Source organism: Eptesicus fuscus, chromosome 1 (genome assembly GCF_027574615.1).
Source record: "Eptesicus fuscus isolate TK198812 chromosome 1, DD_ASM_mEF_20220401, whole genome shotgun sequence".
Taxonomy (NCBI): Eukaryota; Metazoa; Chordata; class Mammalia; order Chiroptera; family Vespertilionidae; genus Eptesicus; species Eptesicus fuscus.
The window spans coordinates 64,010,263-64,030,584 of NC_072473.1; the positions used below are offsets into that span (position 1 = coordinate 64,010,263).

General features: G+C 41.5%; 1 protein-coding gene and 1 pseudogene across 1 annotated transcript; one reads left to right on the forward strand and one right to left on the reverse strand.

The window, feature by feature from the left end:
• Positions 1–9,175: 9,175 nt before the first annotated feature.
• LOC103296799 (ras-related C3 botulinum toxin substrate 1-like) lies at positions 9,176–9,915 on the reverse strand (annotated as a pseudogene).
• A 7,698-nt stretch (positions 9,916–17,613) lies between these two features.
• On the forward strand, positions 17,614–18,756 carry LOC103296798 (heterogeneous nuclear ribonucleoprotein D-like). The gene has a single exon (XM_054719088.1). The coding sequence runs from the start codon at positions 17,614–17,616 to the stop codon at positions 18,754–18,756; it is 1,143 nt and encodes a 380-aa protein (XP_054575063.1).
• Positions 18,757–20,322: the final 1,566 nt, after the last annotated feature.

Sequence of the window (20,322 nt, forward strand, 5' to 3'; positions counted from 1 at the left end):
TTGGAAACATCCAAATTGAGGGATCTTTCACGAAATACCTAACCAGTAGCAGTACTCCTCACAATTGTCAAGGTTATCAAATCAAGGAAAGTCTGTCACAGCCCAGAGGAAACTAGAAGACATGATAAGCAAATGTAACAGAAAAAAAGACATCAGGAAAAAATGAGTGAAAGCTGAATAAATGGTGGAGTTTAGTTAATATAGTAATGTACATATGTTGGCTCCTCAGTTATGACAAATGTACCATAGTGCTGTAAGATGTTAACATCTTACAGGGTGGAATAAAGTGTTGAGTAGTTGGGAACTCTACTATCTTTGAGAGTTTTCTGAAAGTCTATTTTTCTAAAATTAAAAATTGTATTGAAAAAATAAAACCAACTAAATGCTTGAAAAAAGAACCTACATTATGAAATCTTAACACTCTTCTATACCATCTTTCTGAATCAAAACATGTTTGAAGTAGGATCTTTACAATGACCAGTTATCTTAACTCTCACCTTCTAAATTCCGCATTATGACTAGATATTAGATTCCATAGTTTGGCTATGTTGTGGCTCCATTGTTTGATCAGCAGATATGTATATGTCAGACTGTGCACAATAGGTATATTTTCTTCAGAAATTCTCCTGGAATACAGATGAACCTAGCAGACATCTAATTCAAAACAAACCAAGACAGAAACCTGATTCAGGGAAATTCTCCCTTCTTCCTTAAAGTGAAGAAAAATCAGCTTTCTTTCTGCATCCTACTCACCTCCTTAGAATTAGATATTGGCAAGCTGGAAAGTCTCTGTCATGAGGCTTCAGAGGGTTTACTATTGAACCTCAGCGAACAAAGTGAGAAGTGGGCAATGCAATAAATTATTTGGCATCCAATTTAGGTATTATTTTACACGTATTGCTCTGTTAATAGAAAACTAAACAAAGGGGTGGTTTTTTTTCTTATTTTCTATTGCCATAGGTGATGATTTCTGAACTTCTGTTTGAGGAAAATAGTTTTCTATATATATTCTTCAAAACTCTTTAAGTGTTCACAAAATTATCTGAGAAGATTTTGCTGTTGCTAGGTGCACTCTTGTGCTCAAAATCCAGTAACTACAAAAATGCTACAATGAAGTAAGAAAAAATATACCTCCACTAGGGAAGACTCAGAACCTCCATTCCAAAAGATTACTGAACTCAACTGACAGTAAGGTGGCTAAAATGCATTAATAGCCCTTGGAGTAACAAAATACCAGATTATTTTCCAATATTTATATTAGGATTTTTTAAAATGGTTACTGAATAATTCCAAATTCATTTTTCACCTTAGAACTGTAATTTAAAAATCAGTTGTTCAGGAGTGAATATCTAAAATTTCAACAACAACAAAAAAGACAAAAACCCTCATATCACTCAACACCAAAAAGACAAATAATCCAATTAAAAATGGGCAGAAGACCTGAATAGACACTTTGCCAAAGAGAACAAACAGATGACTAATAGACATATGAAAAGATGCTCAATGTCACTAATCATCAGAGAAATGCAAATTAAAACCACAATGAAATAGCACCTCATACCTATCAGAATGACTATCATCAACAGACAAGAGTTGGCGGGGATATGGACAAAAGAGAACCCTTGTGCACTGTTAGTGGGAATGTAGACTGGTGCAGCCACTGTGAAAAGCAGTATGGAGGTTCCTCAAAAAATTAAAAATGGAACTGCTTTATGATCCAGTCATTCCACTTCTGGGATTTAACCAAAAAAATCCAAAACACTAATTTAAAAAAATATGTGCATCCCTATGTTCATTGCAGTGTTATTTACAATAGTCAAGTTATGGAAGCAAACCAAGTGCCCATCAATAGATGAGTGCATAAAAATGTTGTTGTACATATATACAATGGAATATTACTCAGCCATAAAGAAAAGAATGAAATCTGACCATTTGCTACAGCAAGAATGAAACTAGATAGTATTATGCTCTGTGAAATCAGTCAGAGAAAGACAAATATCACATGAATTCACTTATACACGGACTCTAAAGAACAAAATAAATGAACAAACAAAATTGAAACAGACTCACAGACACAGAGAGCAAACTGGTGGTTGGAAAGGGATTGGGGACTGGGTGAAAGAGGTAAACAGATTAAGAAGTACAAATTGGTAGTTACAAAATAGTCACAGAGATCTAAGTAAATCATAGAGAATATAGTCAATAATATTGTCATGAACAATTATGGCACCAATTGGGATATGGAAATATTAAGGGGAACACTATGTAAAGTATATGATTGTCTAACCACTAAAGTGTACACCTGAAACTAATCTATACTAATAAAAGGGTAATATGCAAATTGGTCAGGATGCCCTCACAGTAACGACCGAACAGCAGGCTGCGTGGGGCGACAGGCTGGCATGAATTTCATGCACCGGGCCTCTAGTACAAAATAAAACTAAAAGAAAATAAATTTTAAAAATCACTTGTTCAGTTTGTCAAAAATTGAGTTTATACACTTACCTTATAGGTACTATATACTTTCTGTATTTATATTACATTTCAAAAGTTATTAAATTTTTTTTACAAGTTGGCTTATGATCAAGATGGCATCAGGGGTAAACACAGAACTCAGAAGCTTCCACAACTACATAAAAAATATAGCTAAACTACAGAACCATCATTCAGAACCACCTGAAATCTTGCTGACAGAAGTCCTATAACTAAGGATATTTATAAAGAAGACACTCCATCCAGAGTAGTAGGAGGGACAGAGACACTGAATGGGCTGGTTGTATACCCATGTGTGATGGTGAATAGGAAGGACTACCTCAGCTGAGTAGGTCCCTCCTGAGGATCCAGGGGTCCCAGCTCTACACCAGTCCCCCAACCCAGGGTTCCAGTGCCAAGAAGAGAAGTCCCACAATTTCTGGCTTTGAAACCAAGCAGAGATTGTGGCTGAATGAAATGGGTGGTGGTGGTGGTGGGAGAAACTCCTGGAGTCCCAGTCATTCCTTTTAAAGGGACAGCATAGGGACTTACTAGGAATTACTCACTTTGAGCTTAGGAGCTGGGGCAGCAGCTCAAAATGCACCTTGGACACACGGGGGAAACCTAAATTGAATAGCATCAGGGCAAGGGCTGGAGGAACAGCTTTCTCCCAGGCAGAAGGGCTGGTAGAGATCATGGTTCCTTGGTGAGCTCTCTACCTCCATTCCCCCTGTAAAGCAGGCAGGCACCATATCTGAATATCCATCAACCTGGCCAACACTGATGGCCCACTCCACTCTGTGATTCCTAAACACCCCATGACAGCCAACTTGAGTGCCCACCCAAGCTGTTTCCAGCGTTTATTCCATACAAACTACCTATCTTGGCTCATCTCTCAAAAAAGCAACATTAGGTGTCAACATGCCCTGTACCACTTTTAAGAGGCCCCATGTCTGGCACTAGCAGCAGCTTGGCCTTTCCTGGGCACCTCCAAGCCCAGCACAAGTAGCAGCCATCTGCAGACCACTTTGTAGCTCCTGTCAGATGGCACAGGGCAGAGCATAGGCAGCAGCTGGCCTTGGCCTGCACCTCTCAGGAGGCCCCAGAGCCAGAACAGCCTGTGGACAGCTTCAGACCACACCAAAATAGTACCCAACCACCAGTGACACACTCAAGATGTAGGTTCAGCTAAAGCCAGTTCTGTTCCATGGGGTTGGCACCTACACAGAAGATCCTCCATGGTGGTCAGGACCAGTCCTGGCAGCTGATTGGCTTAGGGGAAAATCTCTCCCATTTACCCAGGTTCAATTACAACAGCAGGGTGCACAGAGCCCACATGGAGGGTGCACCTGGAGTGCACAGCTTACATGAATCAGAAGGCTGCTCTACTGGGCCATATAGAACATCTACTACATTAACATGTTAAGTGCCCAGTCAGTCACCGGTGACTGACACTATACTTTCTGTCTGGAAGACAAAACAGGCTGGTCACTTAACACGTTAAGCTACTCCACCAAGAATGAGGGACATTTCAGCTCTACCTAATACAAATTGGTAGTTACAGGACAGTCATGGGGATGTAAAGTATAGCATAGGGAATATCATACCTAATAAAATGGCAATATGCAAATTACCATCACTCCGCTATGCCCATGATTGGGCCAGCTGGAGGCGCGGGGGGCGGGACTCAGGGTGGCCGATTGGCTGGCGGTAGGAGCGGGGGGCGGGGACTCGTGAGTCTCCGCCCCCCGCTCCTCCCGCCAGCTTAAACGGCCGGTGCTGCTTAGGCCGGCGCTGCGGAAGACGCTGGTGGCGGAACTCAGGGGTGGCCGATTGCATGGCTGCTGGCACCAGTTTTCCGCCAGCAGCAGTTTTCCTCTGGCCACCCGCCCGATCGGAGCGCCTCCCGATCGGAGTTCCTCTCGGGGTGGCCGATCGTGCTGGCGGGAGGTGCTCTGATCGGCTGGTGGCCAGAGGAAAACTGCTGCTGGCAGATAACTGGTGCCGGCAGCCAGGTGAAGGAAAAGTCTATTGCACGAAACTTCATGCAACGGGCTCCTAGTAGTGAATAATATTCTAAGAACTATATATGGTGTCAAGATAGGTACTAGATTTATTGGGTGATAATTTTGTAAATTATATAAATGTCTCATCACATGGTTGTACATCTGAAACTAATATAATATTGCATGTTGACTGTAATTGAAAAAGAAAAATTTTAAAAAGTCAACTACTCTATTCCATAGTATACACAGAGATAAGTATTTTAAAGCTTCACAACTATTATATTTCAACACAAATTCCCATTACACTCTTCCAGTTGGACAAGGACACTCCAGAATATGTATGTTGCATCTCTATAAACAATATATATTTCCTTCTACAACATAGATCAAATGTGAGATATTTGGAGCTGTTTCCTAAGTTAGTCTAGAGAACTTAAACGAATTCCATGTATCTAAAAGCAAAATTGTGTGTATTTACATGTAAAATATTTCAAATATATTATGAAAATGTAATAAAAATTATCTTATGATAGAATCAAAGGTTTGCTTTTTAACATTAATTCATGTTAAAATCTTCCTTTAATAGTTCTAGGGTTGAAAACACAAAAGCATGAAGAAAATTAGAACAATATATTTATACACAAGAATCCTATCTAATAAAAGAATAATATGCAAATTAACCACCACTCTGCTACACCCATAAGCCTTGCCCAAAAGCCATGCCCATCGGCCAATCAGGAGCAAATAAGCAAATAAACCCAACCAAGATGGCTACAGCCACAGAGAGCATGAGGGAGGCTAGGGTTTCCCAAGCAATGGAGGAAGCCAAGCTTTCCGCCTGCCCTTGGCAGTCTAGGCCTCCACTCAAGGCTACAAAGTTTCAATTATAGAAGGTAAACAAATCCAAACAGAAATGGTGGCAGCCACAGAGCTGGAAAGAGCGGGAGGCTAGGGTTGACCCCAGCAATGGAGGAAGCCAAGCTTTCCACACACCTTGGCCAGCCCAGGCCTCCACTTAAGGCTACAAAATTTCAATTACAGAAGATACATAAACCCCAACAGAAACGGCTGCTGCCACAGAGCAAGCAGAAGGCTTGGCTCCACTCCAGGCCACAAAGTTTCAATTGTAGAAGAGAAATAAACCCCAGATACCAGGGCCTCCACTTGGGTCACCATGGTGCGTGGCCAGCCTGCAAACCACCACAGGCCCCTCGCCCAGGCCGTCCCACACCCCAAGGGAACCCCCGCCCTGAACCGAGACATCCTTCAGGGCAAACCAGCTGGCCCCCACCCGTGCACCAGGCTTCTATCCTATCGAATAAAAGAGTAATATGCAGATTGACTATCACTCCAACATACAAGATTGCTGCCCCCATTTGGTCAAAGATCCTGCCCCCATGTGGACATAAGATGGCCACTATAAGATTGCCAGCAGGGGAGGGCAGTTGGGAGGGATCAGGCCGGCAGGGGAGGGAAGTTGGGGGTGACCGGGCATGCAGGGAAGGGCAGTTGGGGGGGACCCAGGCCTGAAATGGAGAGCAGTTGGGGGGGACCAGGCCTGCAGGGGAGGACAGTTAGGGGTGACCGAGCCCACATGGGACAGCAGTTAGGGTTGACTAGGCCTGCAGGGGACGGCAGATAGGGGCAAACAGGCTGGCAGGGGAGCAGTTACGCATCAATCAGGTTGGCAGGGGAGTGGTTAGGGGGTGATCAGGCTGGCAGGCAGAAGTGGTTAGGGGCAATCAGGAAGGCAGGCAGGCAAGCAGTTGGGAGCCAGCATTCCTGGATTGTTAGAGGGTAGTCAGACATCCCTCAAGGGGTCCGAGATTGGAGATGGTGCAGGCTGGGCTGAGGGACAACCCCCCCCCCCCCGTGCACAAATTTCATGCACCGGGACTCTAGTGTAAATATAATTCAGGATGCTCAAAAAAGGATAGCTAATTCCAGAATAGCTAGAGTTCATTTCAACTTTAAGTGTAAACTCTCCAATGTTTAATTTTCTATGATGATTATATCATACTTCAATATTTATTTTTGTAACCATTCCAATATAATGAACTGTTTAATTCTCACTTATGCTATTTTCACTTGGGGAGCCCTGGCATGTTTTAACATGGACATGTTTGTTTTGTTTTTTAAAACAGGTTTATTAAAGTACTAGAGGCTGGGTGCACGAAATTCATGCACTGGGGTGTGTGTCCCTCAGCCCAGCCTGCACCCTATCCAATCTGGAACTCCTCAAAGATCAGGCCTAAACTGGCAGTTGGACATCCCTCTCTCAATCCGGGACTGCTGGCTCCCAACCACTCGCCTGCCTGCCTGCTTGACTGCCCCTGACCACTTCTGCATGCCAGAATGATCACCCCCTAATCACTCCCCTGCCAGCCTGATTGACGCCAAACTGCTCCCCTGCCAGCACACTTGCCCCAATTGCCCTCCCCTGCTGGCTCGATTGCCTCCAACTGCACTCCCCTGCCAGCCTGGTTGCCCCCAACTGGCCTCCCCTGCTGGCCCGATCTCCCCCAACTGCCCTCCCTTGCCAGGCTGATCGTCCCCAACTGCCCTCCACTGCTGGCCCAGTTGCCCCCAACTGCCCTCCCTTTCTGGCCTGGTTGCCCCTAACTGCCCTCCCCTGCTGGCCTGGTTGCCCCTAACTGCCCTCCCCTGAAAGCCCGGTTGCCCCCAACTGCACTCCCCTGCAGGCCTGGTCCCCCCCACATGCCCTCCCCTGCCGGCCTGGTCTCCCCCAACTACCCTCCCCTGCCGGCCGGGTCGCCCTCAACTGCCCTCCCCTGCCAGCCTGGTTGCCCCCAACTGCCCTCCCCTGCAGGCCTTGTCCCCCTCAACTGCCTTCCCCTACTGGCCTGGTCACCCCTAACTGCCCTCCCTTTCAGGCCTGCCCCCCCCAACTGCCCTCCCCTGCTGGCCTGGTTGACCCAAACTGCCCTCCCCTGCAGGCCTGATCCCCCCCAACTGCCCTCCCCTGCCGGCCTCATCGCCCACAACTAGCCTCCACTGCCGGCCATCTTGTGGTGGCCATCTTTGACCACATGTGGGTGGCCATCTTTGACCAAATGGCGGCGGCCATTTGTGTGAGGACATGAGGGTCAATTTGCATATTATGTCTTTATTATATAGGATAATTTACATGTCACATAACCATTTATGTGTATAACTTGATGACTTTAGTATGTTTATAGAATTATGCAAACATCTCATAATCTGATTCTAGAACATTACAACATCCCCCCAAAATTCCTCATGCTCATTTGCAGTCACTCCCTGTTCCGAGACCGTCAGAAGAAACCAGTATTCTATTTTTTGTCTCTATAGATATCCTTTTTATTTCATATGAATGGAATCATACAATATGTGTGATTTTATAACTGATTTCTCACACAATACTGTTTTTGAGCTTCACTCATGTAGCAGTATTATTTTGTTCTTTTATATTTCATTATATGAATATACCACATTTATTTATATATTCACAAGTTCATAGACATTTCATGCTGGCCCAAAGCTCCCTTAGGCTCTCCTCCTACTTTCTATTTTTTTTCTCCAATTGCTGTTCAGATTAAGTGTGTTTCTCTGCTTTGTCTTCTAATTCACTAATTCAGTCCTTTGCTTCTTCTAGTCTACTGTTGAAAGCTTCCATTGTGTTTTTTATTGTAGCTATATCATTTTTTTCTTCTTGATTCTTACATAAGTTGTTGATTTCCTCATCCATCCGGTTTATGAACTATATGACCCTTACTTTGAATTCTTTTTCTGATATATTGCATGACTATGTTTCATTTAGTTCATTTTCTGGTAAGACTACCTTTTCTTTCTTTGGGGGTTGTTTCCTTGTCTCCCCATTTTTGCTATCATCGAAGAGTCCAGGCACTGAGTCATGCGGGGCCTGTGGCCAGGGAAGGGGTCAGCAAAGTTCATAGATATTTTATTTTTTCCACTTTTGAGCTATTATGAATATTATGGCCGTACAGTCAAGTACAAGACATAGATTTTCATTTCTCTTGGGTAGCTTGTAAGGGTATATTTGTGAGGTCATAGGTCATATTATAAATATGTTTATCTTTTTAAGAAATAGCTCAACTGTTTATTAAAGCAGCTTGCCATTTCACATTCCCATTATTAATGTAAGAGGGTTGTTTCTCCACAATCCTGACATATTATTATCATGTATTTTCATCATAGTCACTCAAATGGCTTTGAAGAAGTATATGATTGTGGTTTTAATTTTTATTTTCCTAGTGACTAATGATGTCATGCATCTTTTCATGTACATATTGCCCATTTCTATATCCTTGGTGAAATTTATATTTAATATCTTTCCCCCATTTTTAATTGGGTTGTTTTCTTATGATAGAATTGTAAATATTCCTTAGATACTTATTTTTCCTTTTTTTCATCTTAGGGCTAAATTTAATAGAATGTGAAAGTTGGAACACTTACAATTTAAACAAATACAACCTAAAAATTACTGATTGGTTCAAAATGGTTTAATGGAAAAACTAATCTGTAACAAAAACTTGGTATTTTGTGCAAAGTCACCATCATTTTTTAGCATAGTGTACAAAGGTTCCAAAGGAACAAGGCAGCAGGGGAGAGGGGCCCAGACATTTACAAGAGTGGGGTATTTTTTCTTCTTCTTTTTGACAGGAAGCAGGTGCAGAATGGCTCGAATAGCTTCCTCAAACACTGTCTTGAGACATTGCTGTGTGATAGTTGAGCACTCCTCATATTTTACAGCACTGATCTCCTTAGATATGGCTAAATCCTGTGAACAGGTGATGGGTGTCAGCTTCTCCTCCTTCAGTTTCTCAATGGTGTCTTTATTATCCCTAAAAATCAAGCTTAGGCCCTAGCCAGTTTGGCTCAGTCGATAGAGTGTCGGCCTGCGGACTGAAGGGTCCTGGGTTCGATTCCAGTCAAGGGTGCGGGCCCGGGTTGCGGGCTCAATCCCCAGTAGGGTGTGTGCAGGGGGCAACTGATCAGTGATTCTCTCTCATCATTGATGTTTCTATCTCTCTCTCCCTCTCCCTTCCTCTCTGAAATCAATAAAAATATATTTAAAAAAATCAAGCTTAGTCCCCACTAGGATGATGGGATTATTGGGACAATGGTGTCACACTTTAGGATACCACTTTGCATGAACGTTTTCAAATGACACAGGACTCACAAAAGAAAAGCAAATTAAGTATACATCTGTCTGTGGATAGGACAGGGGACATAGTCTGTCATGATATTCTCCTTCAGCAGTATCCCATAAGCACAGATTTACCGGTTTTCCACCTACCATAACACTGGCAGAATAGTTGTTAAAGACAGTGCATATTTATTCTCCAGGAAAGGCACTGGTTGTATCACTGATCAGTAGGCAAGTTTTACCTACAGCTCCATCTCCCTCCACCTCACACTTGATGGCTTACATCTGGGCCACTGTGCATGGCTGTCGGTGGCCAGACGCAGGGCACTGGGGCCACTGTCCACATTGTCTCACCCTCTGCCAAATGGAAGCCGTAGCCCAGCAGCAGCTACCACCTAAAGAGAGATAAAACTGCCCCTTATATACTCTCAATGCAAGTCTACTCTTCAATGTTACATTATTTGAAAATATTCTCCCAATTTATGGCTTTTCTTTTCATTTTCTTAATGGTGTCTTTTGAAGTGCAAATGATTTAATTCTGATGAAGTCTCATACATCAAAATTTCCCTTTATTACTTCTGCTTTTGATGTCCTATACTTAAATACATGTTAATTCAAATGCTCCCATACATTTTTGGCTCATTCATATGTGGTCACAGAGATACACAGAGGTTATTATGCAAATAATATCATACTCTATAGGGGAGATCAATTAAATAAGGTGGACTATATAGTTCAATCATTTTCTGAATCTTTAAAGGGAGGTACTTTCTAAATCGTTCTAAAGACAAAATAATAGGTTTCAACTTTAAGTTGCCATAAACTCCATTGACTGTGAAAAGCTTTCTGGTCCATTAAACGCTGGAGCATCTCAGGGCTTTAGTGCTGGCCTCCTGTGGCTTCTCACTCAATTCTTGAGTCATCTTACACTTTCTTGCCTCCCAGCTACTACTGGAGCTTCCTCTTCTACCCACAAAACAACTTGTGTTTATCTCCGTGACTGTATTTACATTATAACAAAGCTTATGTTTACAAGCCTATCACCATCCTACTGTTAGTTCATTAACATATTCTAATCATCCTATATCCCAAATCCTAGTACAGTGCCAGGCACATAAGATAGTTCAAAAATGTTTGTTGCATACTGCAAAAAATTTCCAACTCCATTTCCCATCATATGTCCCCCATGTAAATGATACACAAGATACCCCACTGTTGCTCTTAGTGAGGAGGCTAAAAGGGCTGATTCCAATGTAGCCCTGATATTTGGGGCTGGTGATCTGAGTCCAGGCCAGTAAGCTCGGTGTACATTCCTGATGACCTATGATTAAGTCACTACCTCTTTCCCATATACTGGTCTTGCAGAACTGGTTACAGAGGCCATTGGAATGTGGACAGTGCACTGCCCAGAGGGAGGGCTCCTAACTCTGACACCAGGCCAGACCACCAGATATGGCCTGGAGACCCCCAACACCTGGGGGCCTTCTTGCAAGGCCCGAGAAAAGGACCGGAAGCATGACCCATGCTTGTTGGACAAAGGGAGGGAGATATAAGGGAGGGCCCCATGCGTGTTCCTTCACTCAGATTTGGAAGGCTGTTCCCTGAGTCTGCTGGCGTTATTAAACAGTGTCCCTCCAACTTCCTCAGAAGCGTCCTTAGTCTTCTTGGTCTTCTGCAACATTAGAACAAATCAAAGTCTTTGTGCATACTGTTCTTTCTGACTAATACTGTTATCCCCCACTTTCTGCCTGATGCTCATTACATGTTGGCTGAATACTTGAAAACACTGAATTTTTAAACACTGGATTTTTACAAGTGCCACACTCTTCATTAAGCTCAGTTTCTGACAAGCCTAGGAATGGATATTAAGGGTGGAATAGACAATCTATTAGGGAACAATATCTCCTGGGAGAAAGCATAGCTACTTTGGATAGTAAACTGTCAAGAAAAAATAAAGCCTTTATTAGCAGATACTGAAAAAAAAAAAAGAAAAGAAAAGAAAAAGAAACAACACGACAAGCCCGTGTAGTTGATTGCAGCCAAGAGTCTATATTGGTGAAAAATGAACTGGATATTGGCAGACAAAAAAAAAAACAAAACCTGCTAGGTAAGGATTGTTTCTTCCCACATCCCTAAAAGTACTGGGAACTAAACTGTTCAGAATTCTAAAGCCTAACATTTACATGAACAAGTAAGCAGAAAACAACTGGGTGGGTATAAACCCTTGGTATTTGGATTGTTGACCCAGTATCACTTAATGCAGACAATACTTCTAGACAGAAGCAAATCATTGCCAAAGGACACAGAAAAAGAGCTCAAGTTAATTTACAACTGAATACTGATTCCCATGTTATATTTCTCACCAACAGACACAGTGTTTATCTTCCCCTTTCTGTTTTGGTCTAGAAAACATCCTTTTAATTTTGTATTTGTTTTCTTAATCTCAAATTCCTCTAGTTCTAGATATGCCTAAATCCTCTCTTGTCTTAGTACCTGAGCCAAGTGTTTCACTGGAGCAGCATTAGCCTTCGTTTCTCCATCTCTTGTCAGACTAGTCTCGATACTACCACAGTTGGTATTGATTGCATTCCTGAAGCCTTTCCATATGCCCTATGCTTTTTTTTTTTTAGAAACCTCTGTAATTCTCTAACTCTGCAACTGTTCTTTCTATGAATAGCTTTGATTTTATTGTATGGACTGTAATTGGAAGAGAATTAGACATGGGGCACAAGTATTGTATATTTTGATTTTTAAGCATGTTCTCCTTTGTAATTATGTTCATAAAATAATTGCAACTGGAAATTATTGGTCAGTGTATCTTTCTCTAGAGGATATATGTGAAACATTGTTTATGAGCAAAAAGAAAAGTACTACAGAAATAAAGCCTATACCTAGTACTTTTATTTCTTAGGCTGCAGATCCAGAGTCTATGACTATTTAAATATAGATGTTTCATTGACTCAGCAAAAATGACTGGAAAGAAGTTCAAATTAAATAGTATATGAAAAAAGAAATCAGAGATTCTTTAGAAGTCTTCAATAAGCATTATTTGCACAGACTTCTTTATAGTATAATAGAGGCCTGGTGCACAAAAATTCGTGCACTCAGGGGGGTCCCTCAGCCCAGCCTATGCCCTCTTGCAGTCCAAGATCCCTCGGGGGATGTCCACCTGCCAGCTTAGGCCTACTCCCCAGGGGATTGGACCTAAGCTGGCAGTCAGACATCCCTCTGGCAGCCTGGGAGCCCTCGGGGAGTGGGCCTAAGCCATCAGTCAGAAATCCTTAGCCCTGCTGAGGAGGTGGGAGTGGTTCCCTCCACTGTCGTTGCGCTTATAGCCGCTGAGCAGAGCTCACCCTGTGGGAGCACACTGATGATCAGGGGCAGCATCTGTGTTGAGCGTCTGCCCCCTGGTGGTCAGTGTGTATCATAGCAACCAGTCGTTCTGCTGTTAGGGTCAATTTGCATATTACCCTTATATTATATAGGATAAGTTGATTTTGATGTGCATTCATATCTATCTGTACGACAATAATATCTAAATTCTACATTTGCATGATTCATACACAAGCATGATTAACTTTATGATTCTTACAAATTCCTGTGTAAGCAACACAGATTCCATTAATTCAAGAAAAAAATCCAACAAAAGCCTATCCACCAAATCACTATTATAAAAGGAAAAAAAAAAAGAGTTGGCAAGCAGAGCTCTTTTCCTCTACCAAAAAAAGTCACAAAAAATAAATTAGTAATTAAATGATGCAAAAGCATCGAAATAGGCTGCAACCTTTATGAATTTTGCAATTTGTCTTTTTATCTGTTCATCCATAGGCACCCCTAATTCTTTGATATGATATTAGCTAATTAGGAAGTGAAGAGGGAAATATAAGGTCACACTATTGTTCAATATTCTCCAGGTTAGGCATACATATGTGCTTGGGAAATGAGTCCCCATGCTTTCTGTGGTAGATCCTACCCAAACCAGCAACCAGATAGACTTGGGAAGTACCCAATGACAATGCTCCTAAGGAAGGCTGAGAGACAGAGAGTAATCACATTAGCTTTCCCTTTACCATACACTACATATTCAGTGCATAGTGAAAGAAGAGAATGAGTCTTCTTTTCTCCTAATACTTCTTAAAACAAAATCTTCAAAAAACCTTCAAATTGAGTCTATAAGATTAGCATAATTGATGTGCCTATTTTATGCTATATTCCCAGGAGAAATGCATGTTTTAATACCTGTGTGTGTCTTTGTCAGCAGATATTGAAAGTGACAAGTGTATTCTGTCTTCCTACAACAGGGCACATTTGCCTTCTCTGCAGATGGCAAAAAGGGCTTTTGAAATCAGTCTAATCTAGGCAGAAGTCCAGCAGCTGAATTCTGTTATTAAAAAGTTTTGATCTCAAATTAATGTTTAGTCCATTTCCAATGTACTACATTCAGCTAGATCACTTATTTGCATACATGCAAAGTTAGTAGAGAACAGTATTTCCTAAGTGATCATTTTTCAAACTATCTGCAAGCACTCGCAACTTAATTTAAGTAATGAGCACTGGCAGTTTCTATGGAAAATGAAGAGGAAAAAGAGTAAGGGAAATCTCATTTTATCAAACATCCAACTAGACCAAGTATGTCAAACACATGCATTTTCATTTCACTAAAGAGAACAGGTTCAACAGAGCATTAAAGAACATATTACCACAGAGACAGGTCTATGCCAGCATACCAAATCAGGATACATCCAGGCTAACTTTCTGATTTATGGGTCCCTCAGCATCCTTCTACCAAGGTTGAGGCCCATGATAAGAGAGGCAGATTAATTCTAAAGGCATATGTCATCCTTCATCTTATCTCCCATTCTCCAACAATTATAAATGAGATACTAATGTCTAAGGGACGATCAAATTAAAAGCTATAAATACTGCAGGCATGATCTAGACCACAGTAAAACAAACCCAAATCAAGTATCCCATATTCCCTAAAATACAAAAATTATGATGGCCTACATGTATTACAGCACTTGGTCCCCCTACCCCAAGAGCAGCAAATCCTTTTTATATCCCTAGCTTCTGTGCCATTTATTCTTTGATTTACAGTGTTTATTTTTATAGGCATTCCACATTGTAAAATACCTTTGGTAACTGTCTGGGTACCTAACATTCATTCGTGCATTTATTCATTTCTCAACAAAGAAATCTCCAGTTACTTCAGTTCAATAATATATGTATTTTGATTTAATATGGAATAAGAATGAACTGCTAGTCAGAATTATTGTTACTGCACTGCTCCACAAGGAAAGTTAACATTAAGAATCTGATGACAGTATTTCAGTACCTAAAATATACATTAAGTCCTGTGGCAACATTGCCATGGAAAACTCAAGCTAAATAGCACAGGTTTTAATTTATTCAGACATCAGAGTGAAAAGGGAGTTACTTGGACACATTTTAGGCACTTAAAGATCATGGGGCATGTGTGTGGGAGGAGAGTGCCTCAGCAAACACAATTATTTTCATTGGGGGGGGCAGAAGTAAACATAATCTTCTTCAAAAATTTTCCGTTTTATTTCCCCAAAAGCAATTATTGTAATAATGTATTGTCTTTCAGGTACCAAAGTGACACTATTGACCCAAGATCAATAGGTTAAATGCTTTGAATTGCATATCCAGAAGTGAGAACAGTCTTTTCACTGATTCATTGACATGTGCAAACCCAGTAACCTCTGTGACCAAGGGCATGCATTTTTTTGTAAGGCCAGGACTGGGGTGATGGGTGCAGGTTGTAGCCAGATAATTGAATAAAGCTAAGCAGCCCACACTTGGGTCAAAATTATGACATCAGCCATGGCCTAAAAATAGCCACAGATATATAACTAGCCATCAAGGTGTCTAATTAGTTTATAGACACACAGAGGATATAATTTTCCCTAAGGTTTTCATTCCCGTGAAAGTAGGAGCTTAAGGGAACTCTGCCTACTCCAATGTTATGTCAGTTGGCTTACAAGTGAGCCAGAAATAAGAAAATTTCAAACTTGTAGCCTCTTCCATGGGAAAGATAGGTCAGATCTCCAAAACTGTGACAGATCAGCACTCAGGAAGTAATCTGCAACTGCTTTATCCACCCAGAGTCTGGTGAGACCAAGGATTTTTAAAATTGTGGCCCTCAGAATTCCACTGCTTAGTTTATTTCAGCAAGTATTTAATGAGTTCCTTGTTTTTCTTTTTTAATATGCCAAGTAGTATGTGTACTATGCTATGTGTAGAGACCTTTAAGAAAGTCTGTAAGAAGATCACTGAACAGTGTAATTATAAGCTCCTTGATGAAGATGTAGAAAAGCATGTGAGAGGCTCCAGAGGGGAGGCACTTGGAGAGGAGGCTATAAGGGTTAGACAGATGGAATGGGAACATAGTGGCTGGCTGAGGAGAAAACAAAGGCATTTAGGGAAGAAAGTTCATAATGAACAAAGACAGGAGGATGCAGAATAGCATCAAAATGTGGGAGTAGCTGAGGCTTTAAATAGTTTATAATTAAAGTGTAAGCTAGGGGTTTTCTTTAAAGATTTTACTTTTACCTTTGTTTTGAAATGATTCATTTTCCTTATGATTAATTTCACTGAGGGTTAGTTTTAAAACGCAGTCGCATTTCACTTATCTACAAATGATGGTGAGTACACATGTTTGCAGACAGAATAGGCAGGCGTTATTATTAACAGTAGGATTGGGGGTTTTGTTGTTGTTGTTTCAAAATGAGTAATTCCAGAAATTCATGCAATGGAATACTATTTGGCTACAAGTATATACAGAGCCTATGGGGAGGTTCTGTGGAGGAATTAAAACGCACTTCACCCAAAAGCTAATACAGCTAACCCTTGAACAATGCAGGGGCTATGGGATACCCACCTGGAAGTAGACAAATTGAGCACTGAAGATTTGATCTGTGGTCTTCAGATGGAAGGAGTGGTTAAGTTAATATTAAATAACATCTCAACAGTCTAGGCAATTGTAACTAATCTTATTCATACTGACTGATGGTACCAGAATTCAGAAATGCACAGGACTGTAAGAAAAATCCCTGATACTTATTTTAATTATGAAACAGATGTGGAATATTGTAACATCATCAATGCCTTCAAATTTTATTTTAGAGAAATGGATATGCAAAATGTCTTATATCAATGCAATGGAATATTATTGACCAATAAAAAATGAATTAAATAGTGAAACATGCCACTACATGAGAAAACATAGGAAACACAGGCTAAGTGAAAGAAGCCAGACACAGAAGGCCACAGACTGCATGATTTGGGAGGGTTGAGGGGAAAATTAGGAGCAACTGATTAATGGGGCACAAAATTTCTTTTTGGAGGGACAAATGGTTTCTAAAATTAAATGGTGGTAATTAGATTGTGGATATCACACAACTCTATAAATACATGAAAAACTTTAGAAGGGCAATGTGTATGGTATGTAAATTATATTTCAACATTGCTGTTATTTAAAATACTTTTTTAGACCCCTTCAGCATAGGAAGGTGCTTTCCCTATAATCTACTTACTAGTCTACCTCCTCTTCTCCTCTTTTTTCATCCTTGCCCCCCAATATGCCCATGGAATACGAAAATAGCCTAAAGGATGCAATGAACAAGTGGTCACTCAGACGTTCAGGTCTACCTGAAAGAAGAAACGAGTTTAACAAAATGTTAAAATGGCTACTTCCCAAAGAGAACAAGTTGCTTGTGTGTAGGAGACTAGTGCCTTTGATGCAAAAAAGAGAAAAGCTGCAGCATGCCAGCTTCTGTGCGGCAATCACGGCCTCGGTGAAATGAGGGACAAGCCGCCCTTCTCTGTAAGAAGTTGAAACGCTTGCTCACGCAGGGCTCCCACGTCATTACGTCCGTTGCCCTGCGACCCCTTGTGGGTCCGTCAGTGGCAGTTGAGGCTCCAGTGCACTTTCTCCAAAAGCCACCACAGCCGTCTCCGAAAATGGATGCTCTTGCCAAGGCCATAAGCAAACTCAACTTAAAACTCCCCGAGGGCTTCCGCATTGAGGCCAGCAAGACTGAGCACCTCGCCGGGAAAATGTTCATCGGAGGGCTCTCCCGCAATACAAGTAAGGAAGCTCTTTTTGACTATTTGTCCCAATATGGCGAGATTATCGATTTCACTATTAAAACCCACCCGGAAACTGGAGTATCCAGGGGGTTTGGGTTTGTGCTTTTTGAAGATAATGAGGCCGTGGAGAAGGTGCTGCAAGTCAAAGAGCACCAAGTGGAGGGCAGGAAATTTGAACTTAGAAAGGCTCAGGCCATAGAACTGAAATTCCCTCCGAGAAAGGTTTTTGTGGGCGGGGTGAACCCTAAGACATCAGAAGACAAAATTAGACAGTACTTTGGGACATTTGGAGTGATTGAGCATATTGAGCTGCCAGTTTGTCCGAAAACAAACGAAAGACGATCTTTCTGTTTTATCACCTATACTGATGAAGTCCCAGTGAGGAAGCTGTTAGAAACCAGGTACCATCTCCTGGGCTCCAGGCGGTGTGAAGTTAAAATTGCTGTTGAGAATGAAACTCCAAAGATGCCACTGAGGAGAGGAAGAGATGTTCCCTTTCCCAAGCTAGACAATGCCTCGGGGGGTGGAGAGCCCCCCTCAGGGCCAACTGCTCACGGGGCTGGCGGAGTCAACCCAAGTGTTGGCGGGGCCTGTGGAGTCCACCCGAATGCTCATGGCGCCATGAGAATCCACCCGAATGCTCATGGGGCCGTGAGAGTCGACCCGAATGCTTGTGGGGCCATTGCAGTCGACCCAAATGTTTATGGAGCCTGCGGGGTCGACCCCGGTGTTTACGGGGCGAGTGGAGATGTCGGCAATCCTACCATGGTGCTTGCTCCAGTTCACATCTCACCCTGCAACCAAGGCTTTAATTATTCTGATCAAGCATATGGCCCCTTCTACAATGCCTACAGTAACCAGCCAATTTTTAATAGCTATGGCGGCGGAGAGCATTTTGTTGGATGTGACTATGGGACTCAACCCATAGGAACTGCACTTGCTAATTACACTGTTCAACTAAACCAGGCGCCTGCCTTCGGTACTGGTTACCAGGGACTTTACCAGCCTTTCTGAGGACACAGGATGAAGCCAGAATTGCAGAACCAACCTGACAACCTCCAGTGAAAAGTTATGTTACTGATAAAAAATGAATTAATGACTGTTTTGAAAAGACACTGTCACTGTTCTACAGCTTTTTCCAGTTGTTTATAAGAGGCAGTTCTTTTCCCATGGCCTTTTGACCTTGAAGTGAAGACCAGATAACACAAGTAGTTTTTTGTTTTATTAAAGTTAACCTCTCAAAAATAAATGCTTACTGTTTAATAGTTTTACAGGAAACTCTGTAGTGGTTTCTATTTGGAGTTGGTGCTTTTATTTATTTTTATTTATTTATTTGTGTGTGTGGGTGTTTTAGGGTGTGTGAAAGGTTGTAGCAGCCTTTTTGGCCCATTATGGATTTCTTCTTGATAGGGGTGGGAGTCTTGGGTGGGTTGGGTTAAAGCTCTCATCCCGATTCAGAGGAAAAAAATCTTAGTTTCCCTTTAGATTTGCTATTCAGCCACCAGGTACTTCTTGTATTTGTTCAGCAAAAATTAAGAGTTATGCTAAACCAGAAACTGTATTCAATGCAGGAATTCAGAAAGGGTCAGTCCCAGTCTTAAAAGAGGCAGAAGTGAACTAACAAATACAACACAGTGTGTGTGTGTGGGGGAGGGGTGTCCTACATAAAGCTTTGTGAAGGATAATGTGGTATTATAAACACAGGGTATCTAAAATAGGTCTTGGGAGGGAGTAGTCTTAGGTGGAGTGCAGTGGGTTGGCCTTTGCTAATGGACTATGCTAAGGAGAGTGCAGTATGCCAGGCAGAGCTGCAAAGGTATTAAAGCAGGAATTTAGTGTGTGCTTTTGGAACACAGCAAAGAGACTTTTTAAAGGGTGGAAACAAAGTGCATGTGGCAACTCAGGGGAAGGAAGTAGACAGGAGGCTTGAGCATCTGTCAACAAAAATATGAGTCATACATGAAAGCCATATATGTAATTTAAATTTTCTAGTAACCATATTTTTAAAAAGCAAAAATAAGATGAAATTTATTTTAATAAAATGTATTTAACCAAAATGTCATTTCAACATGTAATCAAGATAATAATACACATTAATGGAAACTTTTACATCATTGCTTTCATATACTAGTCATCAAAATCTGTGTATTTTACTTTTAAGCACATCTCAGTCCAGACTAGTTACATTTCAAGTGCTCAAAATACATAGCAGTAGCTATTACACAGGACAGTGCAGACTTAAATCACAAAGGGCTTACCTACCATGCTTAGGGGTTGAATTCTATATTTAAAGCAATAAGGAGAAATTAAAGGATTTAAAATAGGGATTAACATGAAACAGCAAACATCTACTACATGCCCGACACTGACCTCAATGCTTGGATTGGAAAATCAATGATACTCAATCTCTGCCTTCAGGCAATTCACTGGCAAGCAGGAAAGACAGACATGAAACCAGGGTCCTGGTGGGACTAAATTTAAAATGTGAAGAAAGTCAATTTTATTTAGAATAGTATGCATTTACTTACCTTATTAGAATACAAATATCTTCAGGTCAAAAAATATTACACTCCTTTTTGT

What these genes read in the sequence shown, in the direction of transcription:
- LOC103296798 (XM_054719088.1), top strand. Translation starts at nt 17,614, where the DNA reads ATGGATGCTCTTGCCAAGGCCATAAGCAAACTCAACTTAAAACTCCCC.